The sequence below is a fragment of the Bactrocera neohumeralis genome, chromosome 6, assembly GCF_024586455.1.
Source record: "Bactrocera neohumeralis isolate Rockhampton chromosome 6, APGP_CSIRO_Bneo_wtdbg2-racon-allhic-juicebox.fasta_v2, whole genome shotgun sequence".
Classification (NCBI taxonomy): domain Eukaryota; kingdom Metazoa; phylum Arthropoda; class Insecta; order Diptera; family Tephritidae; genus Bactrocera; species Bactrocera neohumeralis.
In genome coordinates, this window is record NC_065923.1 from 45477610 (window position 1) to 45502190 (window position 24581).

At 31.1% G+C, this 24581-nt stretch overlaps 1 protein-coding gene across 9 annotated transcripts in view; it reads right to left on the bottom strand.

Moving 5' to 3' along the window:
* The window catches only part of LOC126763138 (gamma-aminobutyric acid receptor subunit beta), a 106191-nt gene that overhangs the window by 16302 nt on the left and 65308 nt on the right, over positions 1–24581 (bottom strand). For 8 of the 9 annotated variants that reach the window (XM_050480386.1, XM_050480387.1, XM_050480391.1 and 5 more), the window contains 2 exons: positions 14839–14976; positions 5480–5764 (listed from right to left, as the gene is read on the bottom strand). In XM_050480386.1, the coding sequence (XP_050336343.1) occupies positions 5480–5764; positions 14839–14976 (423 nt within the window). Of the gene's footprint in view, positions 1–5479; positions 5765–14838; positions 14977–21469; positions 21608–24581 lie in introns of all 9 variants that reach the window. The other variant, XM_050480392.1, reaches the window with a different exon arrangement.

Genomic DNA, 24581 nt, shown 5'->3' on the forward strand with positions numbered 1-24581 from the left:
GCACTTCATATGTGAATCATCCTTTATTTGGGTTGAATATATCAACACCGTCAACAAAATTTATATACAAGTATATTTGATTTATTGAACATTTTTTATAACAAAATATTATCAGATATAACTTAGAGTATAACTTACCTGTCGAAACTTAGTTAAAACCCAGAAAAAACGCAAACTTTCGTTGCACAGAAACTAGAATATCTTTACAATTAAAAAAGTTTTCCATAAAAGAGCTTTATTCGGATGGTTCAATTTGTATGCTAGTTATATGAAAAAGTCGTCCGATTAAAAAAGAATTATTCAGATATTGTCTTTGTAAAAATTTAGGTAATAATCCATGCCATTATCTTGCCAGATAAAAATGTTTTCCAAACAAAAACTTGGTTTCGGACGTTCAGCTTGTATGTTAGCAGGATGCTATAGTCACCAGATTAAAGAAATATTCAGATACTACAATATGCTTTACCTAATATTCCATGCGAAATTTTTTGAAGATACTACTGTGATCAAATTGTAAGGTGAATTTTGTTCATTTCATCTCCTTCAAAGTAATCCCCTTCCGCTGCAATACACTTATGCCAACGAATTTTCCAGTCATCATAGCACTTGAAATAATGCTCCGTCGTGTTGGCCATCAGAGCCTTCTTCGATTCATCTTTTATATTCTCAATTGAGTCAGAACGGTGTCCTCGGAATGATCATGTGATTTTGCTGAATAGCCAGAAGTTAAACGAAGGTAAATCAGGCAAATGCGGTGTTTGCGGCACGATATTAGTTGAAAATGTGGGGAAACGATCATGAATAATCAATGTGGTATGAGATGGTGCATTATCGTACTTCTTTGTTCAATAAATTCAGACTTAGTAAAAATCGAAGAATTCACTTTTAGAGCCTCACAAAGCGATGCGTATCTCAAATGCTAATAAATATTTTAACGTGAAATTTAGCGTAGATGTCACTAACAGTATTACGAACTTACAGAAACAAAAATTTACCGATTCGGAAAACGCGCGAATTATATAATTCACCTTTCAATATAACCCCAGTAGTATCTAATTAAATAAAAAATATTTCCATTCAAATTATTTTTGGATCGATCAACTTATATGGCAACTATATGCTATAGTGCTGCTCCAAAATCGATTTAACCAAATGAACAGGTTCTTGTGAGAAAAGCATCCGTGCGAAACCTAAGCTTGATCATACAAGACCCTCGGATATATAAAGACAATACATATGTGTCAAGCTTGTGTCGGAGGAATGGTTTTCAAAATTCGCATCTGCGATCCTAGTGACAATATGTTCGAAATTATTTTCAAGATAATCTTAACTTAACTATTTCAACTTGCAAGCATTAAAACCAGAGAAGTACCTTCAGACCTGTTTTCTGTATGTGGTCTAGGGTAAATTTTCACCCAATTTTATTGATTCTGAGCACAAATATGCACTATTATAAGACAAATACTTATAATTTTATTAAGAATACTCACATATTCGCCGATATATGAGGGATAAAGTAACCTGAAAGTTTGAAAATCTTTATACTAGGTATATGGGGATAAGGGAGGTATTGACCCGATTTAACCAATTCTTGAGACATTGATATAATACTGTCAGGAAATGACTCTCTAAACTTAAATTAAAAATATGATACATTGACCAATATTTTCGGTAAAAAGTTAACTATAGGAAATGGGGTCCAAGTTATCGGTACCTAGGGGCTTGAACAATTTTTAATTTGTCAAAACCAAATTTTGTTCGGAAAGTTTTTTCACCTAAAAGAGAGCATATCGTCCAATTTGGCCACGGCTCCCATCAAAGTGGGATCTTCATCCATTCATTCATTTTCACACTGAGTTCACAAGAGTTCTTATAATATTTGCCCTAGGTAAACTTATTTGTTGTTGCTTAAGTGATTCTGGAGACATGTATATTAAACTTATTAGAGGGCAGGGTAATGAACAATATTTCAAAAAAATTTCCCCATAGGTGCCCCCCCTAAAATGAAGACTCGACCCAAATGTAAGCAATTATGCCCGGATCACAATTTGATTGCTAAAGTTATTAGTTACGTAAGCAACTATTTAATTGCGAGTATGCCTCAACCTAGAAGCAACGTTATATACAGTTTGCTATATATTATGATACCAAATGATTTTCTACAATTAATGAAAATTGAATCTGGTGATGAGCGAAGGCGAGACGAAATATCTTGAAGCACTGTTATCAGATATGTATGCTTTGCAAACAATTTCGTAACACCGAACCAGCTTAAACACCATAAGAACGGTAGAAAGCTATGTAGTATCACACATGACAGGAGGGATATTTTAGACAAATTGCCATAAATTGAGAGGCTATGTTATGGCTTTTCCAAACTGCAAGTGAATTATTGGACTCAAAATGTTGCTTAAATTGTCAGTTAGCTTGTTGATGAAATAAATAATAATACTGCATTAGGTATGACATTTAAATTATGAAGCTGATGTTGTAGTTCGTTTGAAAGGCAATCCGAGTTTTTTGAAATTGTCTTTGTTATTCTCAGGTAAGTTTGAGAAATGTTAAGCTCTTCATTGTTATATCAACAGTCTGATATTAATTAGTAGCGGAGTGCCTTAGGTAAAGAAATATATCTATACTTACCTGCTATTTCGTGTCAACTGGATCAAAGGAATCTGGAAAAAACTAAATTTATCAATCAATACCATAAACCATCAGCTTTCGTCTAATGAAAGCTTAAACTTCTAGTATATGATTGGTATATTCAAAGCTTTTCTTGTGTCATGAATTGATTTGTGCTTTGAGGCATAATCAGTTCTTAACACAGAAAAGCTTGCAAAAGTACAGTAGCAAGTTTGCGTATTTTTCTAAGGGACATACGTGGATGTCCCTTTACTTCATATATTATGTATTTACGACACATTGTGCCATGTGTGTGACGTAGTGCTCCATATTGTTTGCTATGCTGTACAACTGTTGTTAAACTGAAGCTGGGCGTATATTAATATCTGGGTACCATTAAGGTGTTTGCTGGTGTCATTAAATATATATGCAGATATATATATGTTATTAGCGGTGCCGTTGGTCTATTATTATTTTTATTACATTTGTAGTAGTGGTCTTTGCGATTGGAGAGTGCTAATGTGCATTGAAGTTATTGCCGTCTATGCGCCGGGCACTTTTAACACCGTTATTATTGCAGATTGATGTGTACAATAATAGCATATATTTGAAGTGAGTATGAGTAAAATATGCGATATATGTGAAAAATGCAACAACACAAAATATATATGTATAGTAGGTTTCGGGGTTTCGGTGTATTTACAAATATGTAGGTTATGTATTTTTAAATAAGGTATATATAATATATACATAGATGCTTAAGGAAGTGATGAAATGGCAGGGTTTATGAATGCTTTACGTTGACCTTACGTTGGGAAGCGCGTATCAATAAACCTGCATTTATTTTCTTTCAAAATGATAATATTAGCCATTCAATGTATAATTTGCATTGAAAATTAACAATAACTAACAAATACGAAAAAAGAGATTTTTGTTTGGATTGGGTTTTGTTTGTTTAATTTTGTTTGAACTGTTTTGTTTTCTTTTGTTTCAGTAATATTTTTGGAGGTGTTTCAATAGTTGATAATAAAGTATTTTTTATTTGTTAATATTTCTGTTAGGTTTGAGCTTAAGAAATATGCATGTTTGTTAATCTGTATAGTAAAAAATATCTTATAACGGTAAATAAGTAAGGAGAAATTTTCAAAGTTATTAAAATATTCATATAATAAATTAACTTGTGTGAAAAAGTTGAAAAGTCGGTGATTAGAAATTTTAAAACTGACAAAAGCGAAAAGCATTTTTTGTAAAATTTTATAAGTTTTGTAAAAATATTTTGCATATACAGCACTTATAATTTTAAAAAATCATATAAAAATATTTTCTGTAATTTACGTAACGATTTTTTTTTTGCGTTTTTAATATTTGTTTTCAATAATATCGATTTAGCATAAATAATGAAGAAGGAAATAAAACTTTGTATTTTGGAATTTAATAACTCAATTTGAACAAACAGACATATATTTATATGTTTTTGGTGCGACAGAAGGAAACTTGTAGGTGATATACGAGCACACAGGATTTGTTAATTTACGCCTTCGAAGTTTAAAGGTCTTGATAGAGAGTTAGTGAAAATATTTCGATGTAGTAGTTTAACTAATGCTGAAAGTATGCTTTCGACGTAGCGCAAACTGTCCCAACGTTTAAAATTTTAGTAGTAATTAGAAGTTGTAATAGCGCCATGTTTACAAAGTTTTGAACCAGCATAGCTTTTTATCAGATCAGTTGCTTCCAATGTAGTTCCGTTGGAGAGTCTAAAATATATTGAATTTCTTTATTCTCTCATCTAATATTGGTCTATCTAGTCTCCACCATAGTACACTAATATCATCCTAGGGATAACATGATAAACGACACCCGTATTACTCTCTCGAGCTAGGAGCCGTCACCAAGAAAGCTTTGCTACCAGAAATCTAAGCCAAAAGCCACAATGATTGGATAACAATCAATTTTGTGTAGCACCCAATATATATAAGTTACATAATTAAGTCTAAGCTAAGGGCCTTACTACAAGTAGTAATTTATTATTATAAACTGAACAGAATAAGTTTGTCACGATGTTTGTAACATCCAAGAACAAACGTCGGAAACCCTATAAAAATATATATATTATGCCCATCTGCTTGTATGTCTGTGTATATGCGAACTAATCTCTCGGTTTTTAAGAAATCGATCTTAAATTCTGCTCACGTCATTTTCTCCTCAAAAAGCTGCTCACTTTTCGAAACCGATATCGGATATTATGGCATAAAGCTACCATTTAAACTGTTCACTTAAAATCAAGAAAATTATCTTTTATGCTCTAAAAAGGCAATTGTGAAAGGTCTAATAGCTGCGCTGCAGCCAAAATTTGCATTTTTTTATTATATTTTTTTAAATATTTCTGTAAACATTGAAGAATTGGCAGAAATAAATTTTTTCGGCTGAAATCTAAATAAATAAACTTTTTGATTGAGAACCTCTCTCTCGAAATATTAAGTATCTTATCATAATATCTTTAGTCATCCCTCGGCAGAGTCTGTAATCATTTGTTTATTGACGGAAGAACCTAAAGTTCTGAGCACATTTTGATAATTTCACATTGATTAACTTGTCGTACCAAAAATATATAAATATTGAAATAGTATTATTAATGACAACTGTATCAGATTATAGTACAGTGCTAGTCTGTAAATTTTATAGAATGTGGTAACAACTGAAAATATAAACTAAAGCCATGTATGTATTGTAAAAGAATGTATGTACATATGCAAGTACGAGTATAACGAAACAGAAAAGTAATGTACACACTGAGAACATTGTAAGAGTTGTAAGTGACATAGTTGGTTTTGATGTTTTTATCGTTATATTAGTTTACCCAAAAGACTGGCAAAGACCATAACGAAGCATGTTCCTAGATATACGTCAATCGATTTGACATAAGAAATCTTTGGCAATGCTGCATTTGTTGACGACATCAGTGTGGTCATTGTCAACACGGTGGTAACACCGAGCGCCACACGAGCTGGGGTGGCATTACGATTTAGCCAAAATGATACCCATGATATAATAACGATCAGTCCAGAGGGTATATATATTTGAATGAGATAGTAACCCATCGAACGCACGAATTGTATCTCACATGCGAGTCGCGAGTAATTTCCTGTTAATGAACGTGTTGATGATAGCGGCATTAGCAACGTTGAGCACAGCAGGCGCGCATGAAGAGAAAGAAAAATATATTAGTAAACTAGTATTGGTAATTTTTTTTTATGTTTTCTTTTGTAGTTTTGTAAAATCTAAGAAAGTTTTATTGAGAGTAACAAAAAATGATTAATTTACTGGAAATATTGCATATCACATGGTTAGTAGTTAAAAATATTTAAATAAATTATAGCAAATAACATTTCAGGAAACTAAGAAAAATTCTGTGTGATTTATTGAAATTAAAAAAACTTTTATTTTATGTATGTATTTTTACTTGCATAGAGAATTAATTAACAAAAAATTTCTTTGGCACTAATATATATGAAAGTATAATTTGGAATAAAGCAGCTGAATCACTTTTCGTTGGCAAATATTTTAATAGCATTATAGGAAATTTGTATCTCACCCATATTTGCATGCGTACTATTTTGATAATATGGCAATTTATATTTGTATTTGTTGTTTAAAAAATATATAATATTTCTTTTCTCTTAATAAGTCACATTATACTAGAAATATTGTATCATTCGCAAGCACTAAATTAACTACATAAAATTTTGTTTAACTTTTAATTGTTATTTATATATTTTTCTATATATTAATAAATTATTTTGCTTATATGAGTATGAAATCTTGTATATAGCTTAAACTTTAACTTAACCCAGCTAAAATTCATTGTTTAATATCTGTCGTTACAACATAATAAATGTACTCCTAATATATATATATATATATATTCAAGGATGTTGTGGAATCCAATACAGATTTTAGTAGTTGTCAGAATTGCAAACAAATTCCGATTTTCAATGTCACAGCTAACGAGACGCAAGAGTCTTTTAACACACCACCTTCTGAAATTATTACAATCATAAAAGAACTTAACCCAAAAAGGCGTCAGGACATGACAATATTTCCCCAAAAATGCTAATTGAGTTACCAAATATTGCTATAGAAGTGCTAACTTTGCTCTTCAATGCAATTCTATTCAGTTTCATGGCAAAAGTTGCAGATGATCCTGATAGATAAACCTGGGAAGGACTTAACACAGCCTTCTTCATACTGACCAATCACTCTTCTACCCTGTCTTTCTAAAATATTTGAAAAAGTTTTACTTTCAAATATGTCTCCTTGCCTACACAAAAATAATATAATATCAACGCACTAATTCCGGTATCGTGCAAAACATGGCTCGATAGAGCTAGTAAATAGAATTACTAACGAAATAAGAAAAGCATTTGAGCACAGAGGGTACTGTTCAGCTATATTTCTAGACGTAGCACAGGCGTTGGATAAAATGTGTCATGAAGACCTTTTATAAACGATTAAAAACATTCTACCTTTAGAATTGTATAAAACAATGATGGTTGATATCTTATGCCATTTATACAAAAATTAATTCGTAACTATTCAATAAACTGACATTTTAACTTACTTTTCAAATCTGCTAGCGACCATCTACTTTCTTTCTGTCTGATATCAAAACCTATAAAATTGGCTTCCGTTTCACCCAAAATCGATAAAATTTCTGTTTCTGTTTCTAGCGAACCTCAAATCAATACTTAATTCCTGAATTCATGACACCCCTGATTGAAATGCGCTCGGAGAGGTCCGATTAATAAAAACGATAAAATGTGCTTCCGTGACATTCAAAACCGATTCAATTTCTGTTTCTGTTGAACGGTAAACCATTAATACCTAAATACAAGTTTCTATTCTGAATCCGGTTCTACAACACCCCTGATTGAAATGCTCTCGGAAAGGTTCGATTAACAAAAACGACAAGATTTTCTTCCGTGACTTCCATAGCCGATTCAATTTCGGTTTCTGTTTCTGTCGAACGTCAAACCAATAATAATTGAATACATGACACGTATTAAGTTTCAATTCTGAATGAAAGGTTTACAAAGCAAGAAAAACGTCTCATTTTTGAAAATCTTTGGAATAAATTTCATTTACTTAAAGTTAAGTAAAATTTGTAATTTGTAACGGTGCTCAAATTAAAAGGTGACTTTTGTCCATTTCATCTTCTTTAAAGTAACCCCCTCCCGCTGCAATACACTTATGCCAATGAATTTTCCAGAGTTCTTAGCACTTGGAAAAATCCTCAGAGGCCATCAGAGCCACCTTCGATTCAGCTTTTATATCCTCAATTGAGTCAAAACGGTGTCCACGGAGTGATCATGTGTTACACGAAGGTAAATCAGTAAAATCAGACATAGTAAAAATCGAAGAATTCACTTCTAGAGCCTCACAAAACGACGCGTATCTCAAATACTAATGAATATTTTGGCGTGAAATTGAGCATAGATGTCACTAACAGTACTACCAACTTAACGATTCGAAAAACACGCGAAGTATAAATTAAAAATTCACCTTTGAATTTGATCACAGTAGTATATTATTTTTGTAGGTTCTAATGAAAATTAAGAATAAATTTGAAATTTCTTTGATCGAATTAGAGTGATTTATTACCCTTAAGAACATATGTATAATGAGGTATTTATTAGTTGCAAAGGTTTGATTAACACGCTTCATATGGAATAACATGTTTTGGAAAAAAGATTTAAGTTTAGAGTTTGGAGAAGGCAAAGCGAGTTGCGCATATCTCTTAAAACCGAAGTCGATTTCGTAACTGCTGAAAAACAAGTTACAGAATGTGGCTTAAACAATTCATTCCTTGTCAAGATTAATTTATTACAAACGTGCTGCAGCTTAATATTAATGCTTAATATTGCTTTTAAGCTTCCTTTTTTTATTGTTTTCTTAATTTTATGTTTTTTTTAAGTAAGTTTATCAATTAAGTTTATAAGTATATATTAAAATGTTTGCCATTCGAAAAGCGTTTTTCTACAAATATATATCAAGCATACAAAAAACGAATAAAGCTTGCATATAGGTAAATATATAGAATAAATTAACTCATACGGATAAATAAAAACGAATCAAAACGGTGATGGTGAAATATATTAAGTAAACAAATCAAAAGTTAAATAATTCATAAATAAATATTATAAACAATTTTAACACTGTGAAACTCTGCTGCCTAAGGGTAAAAAATTAGTAGTTTAGGGCAAAAATTCTTAACGCTTATAAATGAGTGGTTAATGCTGAGAGAATACAAAATTATATTGATGGTATAAAGTAACAAAATATCTATTTATCATGACAACAACGCCAAAAATTGCAAAAACATATTTGTTTGCTGTTTGTTTAAATTTGATTGTTATTTACTAACTGACATTGGCAAAAAAGCACTTAGGTAACGCTAAATGTAGAATTGCTGTAAAAAGTACGCATCATTATTTAGTTATCAAAAATGTAAACAAAATATTATAGTGAATGTGAGAAAACTGTAAGGAGCTAAAACTAAAAGTAAAACCTAAGGGTTAATGATTGTTGTAAGTTGTAGTACGAGTAGTAGTAGAAGAAACTTGCAAGTTGCTTCAATTATACTATTTAGTTTTATGTTAATAGTTTGCTGTTGTGTTAACTTTATTAAATTTTATTTTTACGTTTAGTAACGCTTTTGCGTACGTACTTCGAATTAGAGCGTAAGAGAGAGAGCATGCTTGGGAGGGCGTTTTCATACTAATAGTTTTCGTAGTAATTTTTATGTTTATGCGATTATTTTATTATAAAAACTTGCAATATTTTTAATTTTTCTGAATTTTCGATTAGTGTTTTCGTTTTATGCCTTTTTTAATTGCATATTTTTTGGCTTATTAAAAAATTTCAAATAATTTGCATTATTTCAGTGGTTTTCAATTTAAATATTTCTTTACGCTAACATTGAAATAAAAACATAAATAAAATCACATAACTTTGTCTGATGCAATGCGATACGTTTGGATTCGAATCAAAGTGATTTGAGTATAAATCGATTCGTTTGCGTGATAGGATTTGGTGAACTACAACGGCAGCGCTTTGTTGTTTTAGCGTGAAATATAGCCTAACTAATTTTCATAGTGTGTGAGCATGTGTGAGAGGAGAAGTTAATATATAACTACCATTTATATATAAGTATATATATAGCGGGCTTTCGGTTATAGCTAATATTTGCTTTAATAGTGAGTGCACAAAGAAAGTGTGAGAAATATGTATATATTTTATGAATTAGTTATAGTTTTGGTTAGTAACGTTTAATTTTTGGCTATGATATAATTTGCGATTTAGTTCTCTGATTTGCTGACTTCATATTTAGCACGGTTGTTCACTAATATGTGTATATATATATATATATATATATATGTCGGTATGTATATGCATGTTGAGGTTTTTACTTCAGTTAATTGTAATTATGGGTTCTCTAATTTTATTAACTGCTCGCTAATTTAATTAAATTTGTTAGTATGCTTAATGGTATTGGAGACGGCTGTGATGCTGGAGTTCCTACATACAGTTAGTATATAGTTATATATATATGTATATATGTAGGTGGCGAATGGTTACTAATCTAAATGTATTATATTTTTACAGTCGCAACGTACTGAATTATATTTGAAAAAATCGAAACACAAAAATGAAAGTAAAAACTAAAAAAAATGCATGAAAATTTAAAATGAAAAATTAGAAGAAAAACTTATCTTCAAATCAATCGAAGTACATAAAATGAAATGAAAGTACAAAATATAAAAAAATGTTAATATATTAAAAAATGATGACAAAAATAGAAATACATTGTTATAACTATTTGTGAAATTATGCTAGCGAAACATGCATTGGATATATTAATATGTTCACTAGTTCAAAATATTTCTTTTTTATTTTGTTAGAGTTTGAGTTTGAGGAAGAACGCATTGAACGCTTTTCAGTAACTGTATTTTAGTTGTGTATTTCGAATGTCAGATTATGAAAAAATTAACAACAAAAATATTTTTAACATTTTAGTAAAGCAAGGAGCACGTGTTGTTCACATTTTGTATGCGTAGAATTTAAAATTTTTTGCATTACGAATTTAAGTTGAACACATTAAGCAAATACAAACGTATTTCCAATACATAAGTACAACAAAACTCAAAATGAAAACCAATTCAATTTAAGTTAAGTCGCAAATAAATATTAATTAAAATTAAAAATCTCTAATTATTATTTTTTTGATTGTTTTCAAATTAGAAATCGCTGGTAAGTTACATATTTATGCATGTTATTTAAAGCTTTAGGTACATATAAGTAGTACATAGTATGTATGTATGTTGTGAGAAATAGAGATGCAAAATTAATACGTTTTATCGTAATTTTTAATTTTTAATTTTTTTATTTTCTTATTTTTATTTTTTATTTTATATTTGCTTGATTTTCAAATATTTATTAATTATCTAAATGATTGCACTTGTATATCATATTGTCAAATCGAACCAGTAATTGCATAAGAGTACGAGTATGATTATTTGTAAGGAAAAAAACATGCCATAAGTTGGGTATAAATACAACTGCACGTTAAAGTTAAGTAGTTTTATGAGGAAAAATGCAATTATTCTCTCCAAGTTATTATTTTTTTTGCGCAAATATTTACATATTTTATATAATAAATGTTGCATTGTCAGCAAAGGTTTAATTTTTTAGTAGGCAATTTAATTTATTTTCTTTTTGTTTTTGTAATTTGTAATACTTCTGCATGTATCAATAGGTATCAATCGACATCTAATTGCTTTCAAGCTGCGAATGTAAACAACTTTATATTCAGTCATTATAAAAATATTACATAAGAAACTAAAAATATATTAGCAGTATTACAAGTATATATAGCGTCATATTGACTTGGTTTACATATTATAAAATAAAAATATATAAATTAAAAATTTAATAGTTTTGGCTATGCCATAGTTTGAAAACCTTTCATGAAATCATTGGTGGCCGTATTCCAACACAAAAAGTGTTTTTAGCAGCTTCAAATAGCTTTAATTTGAGAAATTTGCTATAATGCTGCGTTGTCTAAACGGTGGATCAATAGAAGTCGGAAAATTTATGTCAATGAGACATAGAGCAAAAGCATTTTTGAAATTTGGCTTTCTAACTGTATATTACTCTAGATGGTCGGATTGTGTTAAAGAGTTATATACAGTTAGAATTTTCAAAAAATCATTTTTTTTTTATTTTCTTAATGTACATACATTTATGTTTTTCTAAAAATGGTATTTTCAATGCCGGTGACCAACATTATTCGAAAGCGGCTAAGCCCATAGCCTCAAATTTTAACACGAGCTTCTTAAATATATTTTTTAGAAAATTTTTTTCTCACGGATAAATATTTTTTTACAATTTAAGACCGAAATTTTGGTCAAAAATCGATTTTTTCTTTTGAGAAACCGCCGTTTTGTGAAACTTTTTTTGCTTATTCTTTCGATTAGTTACTAGATTTAACATTACTTTAACGAAATCTGTTTGGTTTTTTAATTTCAGAGAAACCAGTTTAGAGATATCGTGGTCGCCAAAAAACGTCTTCTTTGAGAGGAGCTAACGGAGATCAGCTGTAGTGCCTTTCGAAATAAATATTTATACTTATAGTAAGTCCTAACATACAGTTAAAAGCTATCATAATATGTTTACCAAATTCGGTTTAATAAATTTAAAAGTTTTCTCAGAAATAATTCTGGAAAATTCGCTGTTTTTGGCTTTCTAACTATATATATCCACTTAATACATCGATCAGATTTACAAATTACAGAGTAATTTAAAAAAAAATATGAAATAGTATATAAAATACCCTAAACAAAGTAAAATAAATTTAAATTCTCAGTTATTTCAAGCTTATTATTTCGAAACGAATGTCAACAATGAAACACCTTAGCGGTTGAACTAAATATTTTTAAAAGTAGAATTTTAAGTTTGTCCAGTGGATTCGTTCAATTCGCGAATTAATAAAAATGATCTCAAAAGCTTTACTTTCTGTGCAAGTGCCACAAAAATGGTTTAAGGTTGAGCTTGGTCTTTCGATTTTTTCTTAAAAAATATAATGAAACAATTCACAAAACCATTGATTTCATGAAAGGTTTTCTAGAATCACTTATAACCCGACGTTGGTAAGCAAGCAACCCGAAAACGCTAAAATTGCTTAAATGTTATTAGTTATTTATAAAAACATAACAAAAAACTATTTATAAAACAATATACTTCATAAATTTATACTTAAACTTCAGCTGTTCCTCAACTGTAAATTGAAACACGAAACCTCTCTCAACTGTATGAAGTTCATATACTTACTTACAAGTTTTACGCTTCATTCCAACGAACCAACGCCGGGCCTAAGTTGTGTATGTATTTCAAAAGTCGCAAGAGCAAAATATAACCTATTTGATACTCTCACAACAAATATATTAAATTTGTCATCAATTTGTGACTCTAAGCCTAAAAGTTTCATTTTGTTTTACACGCAGATGTTATTGAATTTGTATGCCACGGTATATCCAATATATTGTCTTGTAGAATTACGGTTGGTTTCCAGTTTTAGCTGGGCTACCACACTCATTTCCTACGCTCATGTCGTTTGTGCAACGAGGCATGAGTGAGTTGCGGTAACCCAGCCATAGCCATGAGGAGCTCTGGGTCACGCCATTAACTGTGAGAAGAAGCCTTCTTGAGGGCACCTTGTCGGATCGGGTAAAACGCTTCAGGGTTGCTATGAAACCCTGTGTTGTTTTTTTTTTTATTTTTTTGGATGAGTGACTAACAATTGTACAACGATGTATGATATGAAGGTATGCATTTGGAGCATTTTTGTTTGTGTCTTACTTTTCGGTAAGCAAAGCATTATTTGAAAGCAGTTTTAAAGCACAATTTGTTCATGAATTAAATATGTAACTACAGGTTGAATTCGATTTCAATGGCAGTGTTTCAATATATGTAAATTCTATTAGCCAATATACCTTAGTTAACTGGTATGTATTATTTCTTATAATTTTTGGTAAAATTATGTTTTCAAATTAGCCAATTGTAATTTGTAAGTAATTGCCACGAAAATTTAGTATATATAATTTTATTTAGAATTGAATAAAAATTAGCACTATGTTTCCTTGTTGGACTTGTGAAAAACTAAAAAAATTTCGTTAAAAATTTGGCTAAGTGAGTAAGTAGGCTCAAGTAATTTGACATTACCACGAACCAAACATTGATTTTAGAGGGAAAATTTTGAAAAAAGGAGGCTAACATGAAAGATTTAGTAAAACTTTTGTTTGTTATTGAACAGCCATAATTCTCTTCACGCGAATTAATTGGTTTAAGCCTCGTGTGCCGTTTACAAAACTCGTTAAGTTGTGGATGCATATAGTACGTATATATGTACATTATTCTTGACAAGTAGTTGAGGTTTTCTCTGAAATAGCTAACTGGAATTTTATATTGAAATGCCAGCGAAACGAACGTACATGAAAACTGTGACGTATCAAATAATCAAAAATTAAAAAAATGTTTCGAATAACTCCGTAAGCATTACGAATGTAGCGGGGATTATAACAAATTTCAGATGCATAATTTAGTTTTTCACTCTGTTTCAATTACTACTACTTAATTTGTGGTAAAATATGGTAAATGTATTAGCGTGGACGAAATAAATTTCATAGATGACAGATGGTGGTATGTCTTTCCTCTGCCAAGATGCTGTTGACTATTGCTTGTTTACACTCGCAGATGAAGTGGAACTATATATGCATACATATTAAATTGAAATTTTGTTGTTTAATGATTTTGTTTTTTATTTTTAGCAAAAATTTTGAATAACCAAAAAAATATACTTTTTAAATTTTTTTATTCTCTAATTGTTATCAATTGTATTTTTTATACTCGATTTGCTTCTTATACTTTTCATTTTACATTTTTTCGGCTTTTTTACAATCACATGTATAAATTTTAATAAGAAATTATGACAATCGAATCGAAATCACAACTAAAATATAACTGTATGCTTTAAGTCATGGAATCTAACTGTAAAAAAATAGTAGTATGTAATAAAAGAAATGTATGAATTGAAAGTAAAATTGGATTTGAAATAAAAATATAGCTGGAATAAAGGAAAAATCGGTATCCGTCTACAGGTACCTGTTGTAAGACTGATTTCCATAGCCCTCTGACGATGACCCAAGACCTTAAATTGGGGCAGAGATACCTCACTCGAAACACCAACCGAGTTTGGACCTTCATTCCATTTATAACGAATGTCACGCATTGTATAGCCGACTGTTTGTTTATTTATTTTTGTGTATTTTTTTTTTTTTTTTTGTGTTTTGTTTATGGTTTATGTCAAACGAGTAAGTCGTGTGTCACGTCGTCGTAAGAATGAAAGCATAGCACGATTGTTTTATGAGATTTGTATTTTGTGCGAAATCGTCCAATAATTTGTGTGTATGTACATTAGCATTGCGATGATGAGAGGGGCATACATTTATATGATTTGTGACGTTAAAAATTACATATATTTCATTATTTAAACATTAGAGTGAATTTAAGTATAAAGTGAATTGTAAATATTACATTATTTCACACATCGAGTACCAAATGAATATTTAGAATATTTATATAAAAATTAATATTAATAAAACAATATTGTAATGTATAATGTAGTTTGGAGGTATATATACGCATGATTTTCATATTGGTCGTTAAGTCATGGTACCATTGATAATGTGGTCAACATGTTTTCGGGTTTGAGTTTAGTTGGTTCGTTCAGTGGTCGTTGTTATTTGATAAAGATTGAAAAAATATGCACAAACAAAGAATAAATTGGTGAGACTATTAACAAGTTCATAGCATGTTTTCATACTATGTATATTTATATATATATATTATATATTGAAACAAAAAAGCCTTGCTGTATGCGTACTAAAGTTGTATATATCACTAATAGTTATACTCGCACCTAAGAGAAATTCGTATGTCTTATTCCATTCGCTTAAAAAATTATTACCAATGTAAGTAGTAATTCGTTCACGCCTTCAGATAGGCTTAATTAACTAAAATATATTTATATACACAGTTTTATGATATAATATATATATACACGCTTTTGGCTCTTAAATTTCTTACATATATATAATCAACTATTGGTTAACGCGCAATTCAAATCAAAACTACATTGATTTCAGATTTTCGAAATACACTAAGCAACAAACTGAAAATTACAAAGAAAAAACCGGCTAGTCATTGTGTGTAATTTTGAAATGAAAAAAAGTTTCTCATATAGCTCGAAGGCACCCTAAAACTTCCAGTAAGTGATATCTTCTTTCCTAAAGCACTCTAGACATATGTATATATGTATATAGTATTCTTTACTAACAGCTTACGCGTTAATCTGAAATATTATCACTGCTCCAATTTTCAATTTCCAATGCTTAGGTTGTCACGAACCATATATTTTTTTAACAAAGCACGACAAATAACGCCTTTGCACTTTCTTAACAGGAAGATGTGGATAGTGATGTGTAATTTTATTTACATTTTTTAGTTATCTTGAAACTGCATTCTATTCTGAGATAGCAGGACGGAAACATCTTTTTTTGACGGTGGTCGCCTATTAAGAGGTTACATGAGTTTACGGGTTTCAAAACAATCGATTTCTTTTATTATCTTAATAAATGCTACAATGCCTCTAGAATATTGTTCTAAATTCAAGTGGATCCGAGTAATAGTTTCGGAGATACAGCCTTGAGAACTTGTGAGCTCGAGGCTTGCTAGACTAAATGTGGTTTTGAAGTCCGTTGACGAAATTTCTTGAGAACTACTCCACCGATCTTCATGAAATTTTACACAGGTCTTTGAAATACAATTCTAAAAGACTTGAATGATGGATTTTTTTCAGATTACAAATATTTATAAAAAAAGCGCGAAATTTCCACTGAAATTTTAATTTTTTTCTACTTTAAAATATGCTTCCAAATGCGCAAGCAACTAATTTTGTCCCGCTTGGGAAACATTAAGATATTATATACGATTTTCCATAGGTCTAGTTCTCAAAACGATTCATCAGCTTACGGTATAGTGCGGTGGATAAGTTATTTCTGAGCATCGTTTAACTGTCAAACAAATTTTAGCCTATTACTTCAAGCTGATCGCTACAGAGTTACCAGCTAAGTTTGACTGTACTAGGGGTTGTTTTCTCTAAGTTTCATATATTGTATATATCGTCACCTAAAATGCAAAATAACGTAACAACATTTTCGGAAATTTACAGTGGTATGAATGAAACACGAAATAAAATGGAACATGAGTGAAACAAAATTTTAATATTGGTTAAAACTAGTTTATATTTGATCGGAGAACCGGAAAATGTTGAACATATGTAATATTATGTATGTAATTTGAAGTAGTGAAGCGTAATCTATAAGACATTCAATTTCGAATTTTTTGATGATACGTTATTTTGCATTTCAGGTGACGATATGTAAGTTAAGGAATCAAATATTGTTGTTTGGGTCACAGCTGTCTCAAATAAATTAACATATTTAAAAAAAATCAATAAACATCGGGAAGAAATATATTGTTGCTTAGTGTTAATAAAAATAAAGGTTATATAAAAATAAGAATTAGTTGAGTTATTTTGAATAAGTAGATTTAAGCGACCCAGAATTGCCATAATAGATGGGTGATTAGGCCTTGTTCAGTAAATGAATCTACAATATTTTTAAAAAATTATTAATAAAAAATTTCAACTTCTAGTTGACAAATACCTATATAATAACCCTCACGTCTACATTAATTTATATATTATTTATATATAAGATATATAGATATATTTTTTTTTAATCCGTGCGCTATACGCAAATGCTAAAGGTCGGTTCACTTTTTACAAACATATTTATAAATAACGTACTTATTATTTCTTATACCTTGCCTGTAATTAATTAGCAATTAGATAGATTTATATGTACAAATATTCGCAGCGAAAAGTTCAATTGCATTGAGTTGTAAGGCGGTCGAAAGTATTCAGCAAAAAATATATACTTCAACGAATATTTTGTAGAGGCGATAGTAGAGGCGATAGATTACGCAGAAAGTTTTTTGTTGTAGCGCATAGGTTGGTACTACTATATATATATATAAGTAGGTGTTCGCAAATTTCATAATTTCAAAATCCAGCTGTGTATTTTAGTACAAGTTTAACCTGATTGTGAGCGTGGTAATTAGTGTGTGTGCCTATGCTTAGTGTGTGTGTGTATTTGTGCACTGGATGGGGGCGTTAGCTTCAAGAGGTTAAATTTGTAAGCAATTTTTCGTTGGTGTTATTTTTCGGTTCTTAATTACTCATATACAATATATTTATATATTTATTATTTTATTTGTATTTTAGCGGTTGCAATTATTAAAAATAAATTGGCGAGCGGCAGCACTACTTGCTTTTTACATTTTTGAATTTTTGCAAATAGTTTTCTTCCTTTTTGTAGATGGTATATTCACAGTTTGGTTTTTACGCTTATATATTTACAAACCAAAGAAAAAATATATCAAGCCTGCCCAAGCAATTGCGAATCCATAGTTGTATTTATATACTAACTATTAAATTTTTGACACTAATTGTGGGTTTTGAAACACAAAGCTAAAACACTTTTATTTCGGCGTAGGAAATTTAACGTTTTGTAGACTTGAGCTTATTGTGAAAATAAAAGAGTACAGCCTAACTTCATTAATTGCTTTACTTGTTGTTATTGGTCAATTTTGTCCTGCTGCGATTTGCACCTACTCCGAACAAATTAAATACAAAAGTATACGAACAAAGAAAAAACCAGTGCAATACCGACAAAAAATCAGTTACGAATTCTTAAATTACACTAAATAAAATTATCGACAACAATTTATAATTTTTTTTTGAAAATAAATTTTAAAGAAATATAATAAATGGGACAACACACGGTTTATTCAAATTTGGTTAGTAATACGAAATTAAAAATTTGATACAAAACTTAATCACATTAAGGAATTTTAAAGAATTTATATTTAGAGTAAGAGAGATAGAGAGACAGTAAGAGAGCGAGAGATAGAATTTGGAGAACGAAGTAAATAGTGTGAGAGTAGAGTTGCATTGCGAGTAAACACAAAATTGGTGAATGACAAAATTGATTATGTAGAATCAGTAGGCGCATCATGTTAATGTGACTAAACGCGTAACGGCTGTAATACTAAGACATTGCGTTTTTTTATGTTTAGTATATTGCTATTTTAGAAATAATATTCATTATTTTTGCATATATTTTTTTTTTGTATCTGATCATTGGTTCCATACTATTTGCTTTCCTTATAAACATAGTATAAATTACTTTATTTAATAAATAAAAATAATTATGTCCTAAGTTTTTTATTTTCAAAACATATTATAATGAACACGTATGTGAACATTCGGATATCCTGACACATTTTGACTTCATACCGGACCACTTAGATCATTGAGTCGCCATACCGAACTCTGGCGGCTCCTTTTCTGCCCATTTACCGGCGAAGGGAGCTGTGGGTGGGAAGAAGCCATTGGAGGAGAGGGACAGTGAGCTTCTTTACGGTATGGTGAAAGCGTAGGGGGAAGATTGGTAGAGGGATTTACTGTCAAAAGCTCTATATGAACTCCAGCTTCAGACTTCCTCACAATTGCATTATCTTTGAAGCCGCGGTTGCAGCCATTATGATCGCTTTGCCTTCAGTAAGACTAGCCTCTCCTTAATTGTGCGGCTTTTAAGGTTGATAATCTTACCAGGCGCCATTTGCAGAAGCTGCATGGAAAAAAGGAGGTGGAAACAACTCAACACTTCCTTCTTGACTATTCCGCGTTTGGGAGATCAAGGCTTGAACACTTGAGAACGCATACCTTCAGACATCCCACCGAATTGGCGAGAGTGTCAACGCCTCTGCAAACTTGTATTGGGTACTAACCCTTTAGCTAATTTATAATTTATTATGTGCGAGCTCTCTACATCAGCTATCTAACGTAATTTAACCTAAACTTGAGTATAAAACTTTAATCTTACTCCGAACGCGCAAGCCACAATATTTTTTATATCCTTAATGACATTCTTATTCAAGAAAAATCTTCTTGACTTTACGACAACTGTCACAGTACTCTTAACCTTCATATTGAAGATCTCTGTCTTTCAAAAGGGTGGCAAAGAGAAAGTGTGCTGGGCATTCCTCTTGGATATACTATATTCGTACTGATCTGCTTCAAATTTATTTTCAAACAAAACGAAGAGAACTTGCGAAGATTTCAGACACAGAAATAAAGAATGATTTCAAAATAATACTCTTTTTTGTAGTTTTGCGTTCAGGATTTCTGGAACAGCTGAATTATTTGCATAAACAGGGAAATATTTTCAATTGTTTGATATTAACTTAATTTTGTTAAGTGCCATGTACAAATCATAGAAAGAACTTGGCTTTTACTCTAATATAAAAACTCCTAAGAAAAGCAGTCCTAGAACTGGTAATAAAAGGCCTGTAAAAAAATTGCATTATTTAGGGAGCATTTTCGCGATTACTATTCCAGTTTCCAGTACGTATATCAGTTACTCAGTACAATTCAAAGAGCTGAGCCTGTTTTGAGCATTTTTTTTTCATTCAGCAAGTTTGATAAAAGGGTCGCCACGAAAAAATTAGATTTTCCGACAAGTAATGAAAAAGATTATATATCATTATATATATAATTGGCACTTAGAACAGCAGGGTTTTTATAAAAAAATTGGTTTAAAAAAATATATTTTATATTACGCTTTACTCAATAACACGTTATTTTATAAAACAGCAGTATTTAATACACATATTGTTTATCAAAATGCCGTTTCTAGAAAAAAAGACAGCACCGATCCTTCCGATTCCGCACAACAATTTTGCACAGAGCGCCATATATGTATGTATGTATTCACGTATATATTAAAACAGCTTATGAATGTATGTGAAATGAGTAACACAGATAAATGCAGATATATGTAATGCTATATGCAATATTCATAGTATGAAGGTATATATATATAGAAGTTGAAGTGAGAGCAACGAAAAGGTTTACATAAAAATGGCACAAAAGGGATGTGTACATGTGGGTGTACGTCGAAACCAATGAAAGAGCGCTTGACAATAATGAAAAATATACAATTTCAAAAATGTTTGATTGAATATGCTTAACAAAGATTTCGTTAAAAATGTAAATGTTCTTAAATTAGTATTTTTTTTGCTTAACTTGTGAACGTAAATACATATGCTGCATGTATGTATGAGTGGGGTGTATGACATATGGGCTCGAACAGGTTGATGCATAGAAATAACACGTGACATGAAGATGCAAAAATGTGTATGGGTGTGTATGCGCGTGTGTGACATATGTAAAAAATTGTAAAAAATTATATTTGTTTGCATGAAAGTGATGTTATGAGTTTGCGATTGTGAGCGGTGAGTGATTTGCGGTGAAAATGTACATATATATATATGTTTTTTAACAATGTATCAACTGAATACGCTTAAAAATGAATCAAAGATTTCTGATGTTGCCGTGGATGTGTGTGTGTTGTGACGTAATTGTACAAAAAACGCAATTGTCAAATGTTTGCATTGTTTATTTGGAAAAAAATTTTGTTACGAACAAAATGAAATTCATACATTAAATTGAATGCTTGAATATTTGAGTTGGTATGTTTCATTTGATTGTTTTTGATTTTTATTTTTTTTATAGTTAGTTTAATATTTGTTGTTTTGTTTGGGGTACCTGTGGTTAGGTTTATTTCGGTCGCCCTCTGCCTGTGTCCCAAAACGCGGAACTGCGGTAGTTCGACCTCACTGCTCATGCCAACACTACTCAGTCCATCTCTCCAGAAGTACCGGATATCTCGCATCGTGTAACCGACTTCATATTACAAAATAATATACATATATATATACAAAAAGACGTCATTTCCCAATTTGTTTTGGTCAATTCAAAATTTTTTTTAAGTGTATTTGTTTATAACGATTTAACTTTAGCTTTGTGGTTATAATATGAAAATTTGTTTAAATATTTTTTATGATTTCGTTTGGCAAAAATAAAACTTATCTATATTTTTTATATGGCTTAAGTACTGATTACGAATATAATGATTGAACGTTTGATTGTGATATTTGAATAATGTTCGAATTGAAAGTGGGAAAAGTAATAAAATATGACAAACTCAACTTAAGCGTTAATCAAACATTGGTATGTATCAAGTAGTGAAGTTTTAAAAATGCTTGATTAGAATTTCGTATTTAACATTCGAAGCACAAAATTATAGAAAAATGTAAATAAAAGCACAACGAATGAAAATATATATTATCTGATGAAGTGCACTTACATGCTTTGGAAACGTTCAGACACTCAACTTTCATTGGACTGTGAATTAGGTAACGTGTATAACACATTGCATGGATATATGCTCCTTTATTAAACTATACGGTAGACCTATGCATAGTATATTTATTCGTAACTTCCTTCTTTACTAGTCTGAATCGTTTTCTATTTTCTGATTAATTTCATAAGCAATTTCATATTACGGTTAAAACTCGTTCACAGCACAATTCTTTTCAGTCCTTCATCTGTTTATGCTTCAAATCCCTACTCAATAATCCTCTAAATAAATTATATTAATTGATAGTAAATATTATATAATAAGGCACCCCTACTCTTAAATGGAACCATGTTTCTAAAAAATTATAATATTATTACTAAGCGACACACAAAATTATATTTAAAATCCTGCGACCTTTAAACGCGTTTGCATTGAAGCTAATCTCTTCTTCTTTGATTTAAATTATTCTGAAAACACTGGCTTAAAACTGGATCTTTGACTTTACTAGCACTTTTAATAGATTGTACCTTTCGTAACAATCCTTTATCCAGCAAACAAAGTTAGGAAAATAATTTTTCAATATACGAATAATCAGGCGTACGATTCACCGCCCTATGCCGCAACTACCAGAAAAGTTATTACCAATTTGAAAGTTCTTGTAATGGCTACTGTAATTTCTTTTTTCATTACTAAGGTTTTTTTATATCAAACAACGGCTTAAACGAACTAGTCCAACTGTGAAATGTTTCCGTCGAATGCAAACCATGTGCCTGATACATACAGTTGCAATAAAAAAAGAAGATTGCTTCGGTACAGCTTTTTTATTCCTAAAAATAATAATCAGGGAGGATCTCAGTATTCTTAACATTTCTGAAGTGTATTCAAAAGAAGGAGGGACTACCACTGAGATCACACAGGTGTGTCTACTTGACACTCCGTATTTGCTAATTTGCATGCATCAACTTCTTTTCAAGATATGGTCGGATGAAAACATGCCCGACGATTGGAACCTAAGTGTTCTCTACACAATCTATCTGCGCCCATTACCGCGGGATAAACCTCCTTAACATCGCGTATAAGGTTCTATCGAGCGTACTGTGTCAAAGATTAGAAACCACTGTCAACAAACTGATTGGGCTTTATCAGTATGATTTTAGATCTAGCAAATTTACTATCGACCAGGTTTTCACCATGCGCCAAATCTTGGAAAGACCCTTTAAATGAAGATAGACACACACCGCCTCTTCGTCGATTTTAAAGCTACTTTTGACAGTACGAAAAGTAACTGTCCCTATGCCGCTATCTCTGAACTTGACATAGCCGCAAAGATGATAGGGTTGAACAACACCAAAAGCTCCGTCAGGAACGGAAATGACTCCCTATAGAGTGACTTCTTCAATAAATTGATGTAGAAAATAATACGAGCTGAAGAGGTAAATAAAAAAGGTACGATCATCGATAAGTTCGTGCATCTGCTGGCGCACGCCAAGCCAAGCGTATGGGTCTGGTTGTGAACGAGGGCAAGACGAAATGTCTACTGTCATCAAACTTGGCTTCCACGTCAATGTTGACAGTCCTAACTTCGATGTGGTAGATAATTTCGCCTCTCTAAGAACCAGTATTAAAACCAAAAACAATATCAACCTTGACATCCACCGCAGAATAATTCTTACCAACAGGTGCTACTTTGAATTTAGTAGGCAATTGAAAAGTAAAGTTATCTCTCGACGTACAAGGACGAAACTCTGCAAGTCCCCCATTGTTCCCGTCCTGCTATATGGTGCGGAGGCATAAAAGTGCGGAGTGATAAAAGTGTTCCAGGGAAAGGTTTAGCGATAGATTTATGCGAGTAGATTTATGCAATGGAACGATGAGCTGTACGAGATATACGACGACATTGACATAGTTCAGTGAATCAAAAATCAGCGGCAGCGTTGGCAAGCTCCAGTTGCCGGATGGAATAGAAAACTCCAGCTTTGAAGGTTTTTGATTCAGTACCCGTCGGTGGAAGCAGATAAAAACCTCCACACCATTACAGAGATCAAGTGGAGAAAGACCTGGCTGCACTTGGTATCTCGAATTGACGCCAAATACCGAAAAGAATAAACGACTGTCGCGCTGTTATTAACTTATCAATAATCGCATAAATGGTGTCTACGCCAGTAAAGAAGAGAAGAATCTAACTTTCTTTTCTTTCTTAGGGCTTTCCAAGTGTATTAAAAATAAAAATATATTGTTATTTTAATGATACAGGTCTGCCTACTTAACAATTCACATTTTTAAATCGTAACATACACAAATTCGAAATGAAGACTCAATAAACAATAAATGATCGCAATGATGATTAAATTTTCTAAGAGATGCCTGTGTTATTTGTTACTTATTCTAACGCTACAGGTATGTTTAAGGAAATAAACAAGAAAGTTTATGATTCGATATACATTATTTTACTGTTATGTATTCATATTACGGAAATGCCTTTACTAAGACTTTGTTGGTGCTATGTAGTTTCCTTTT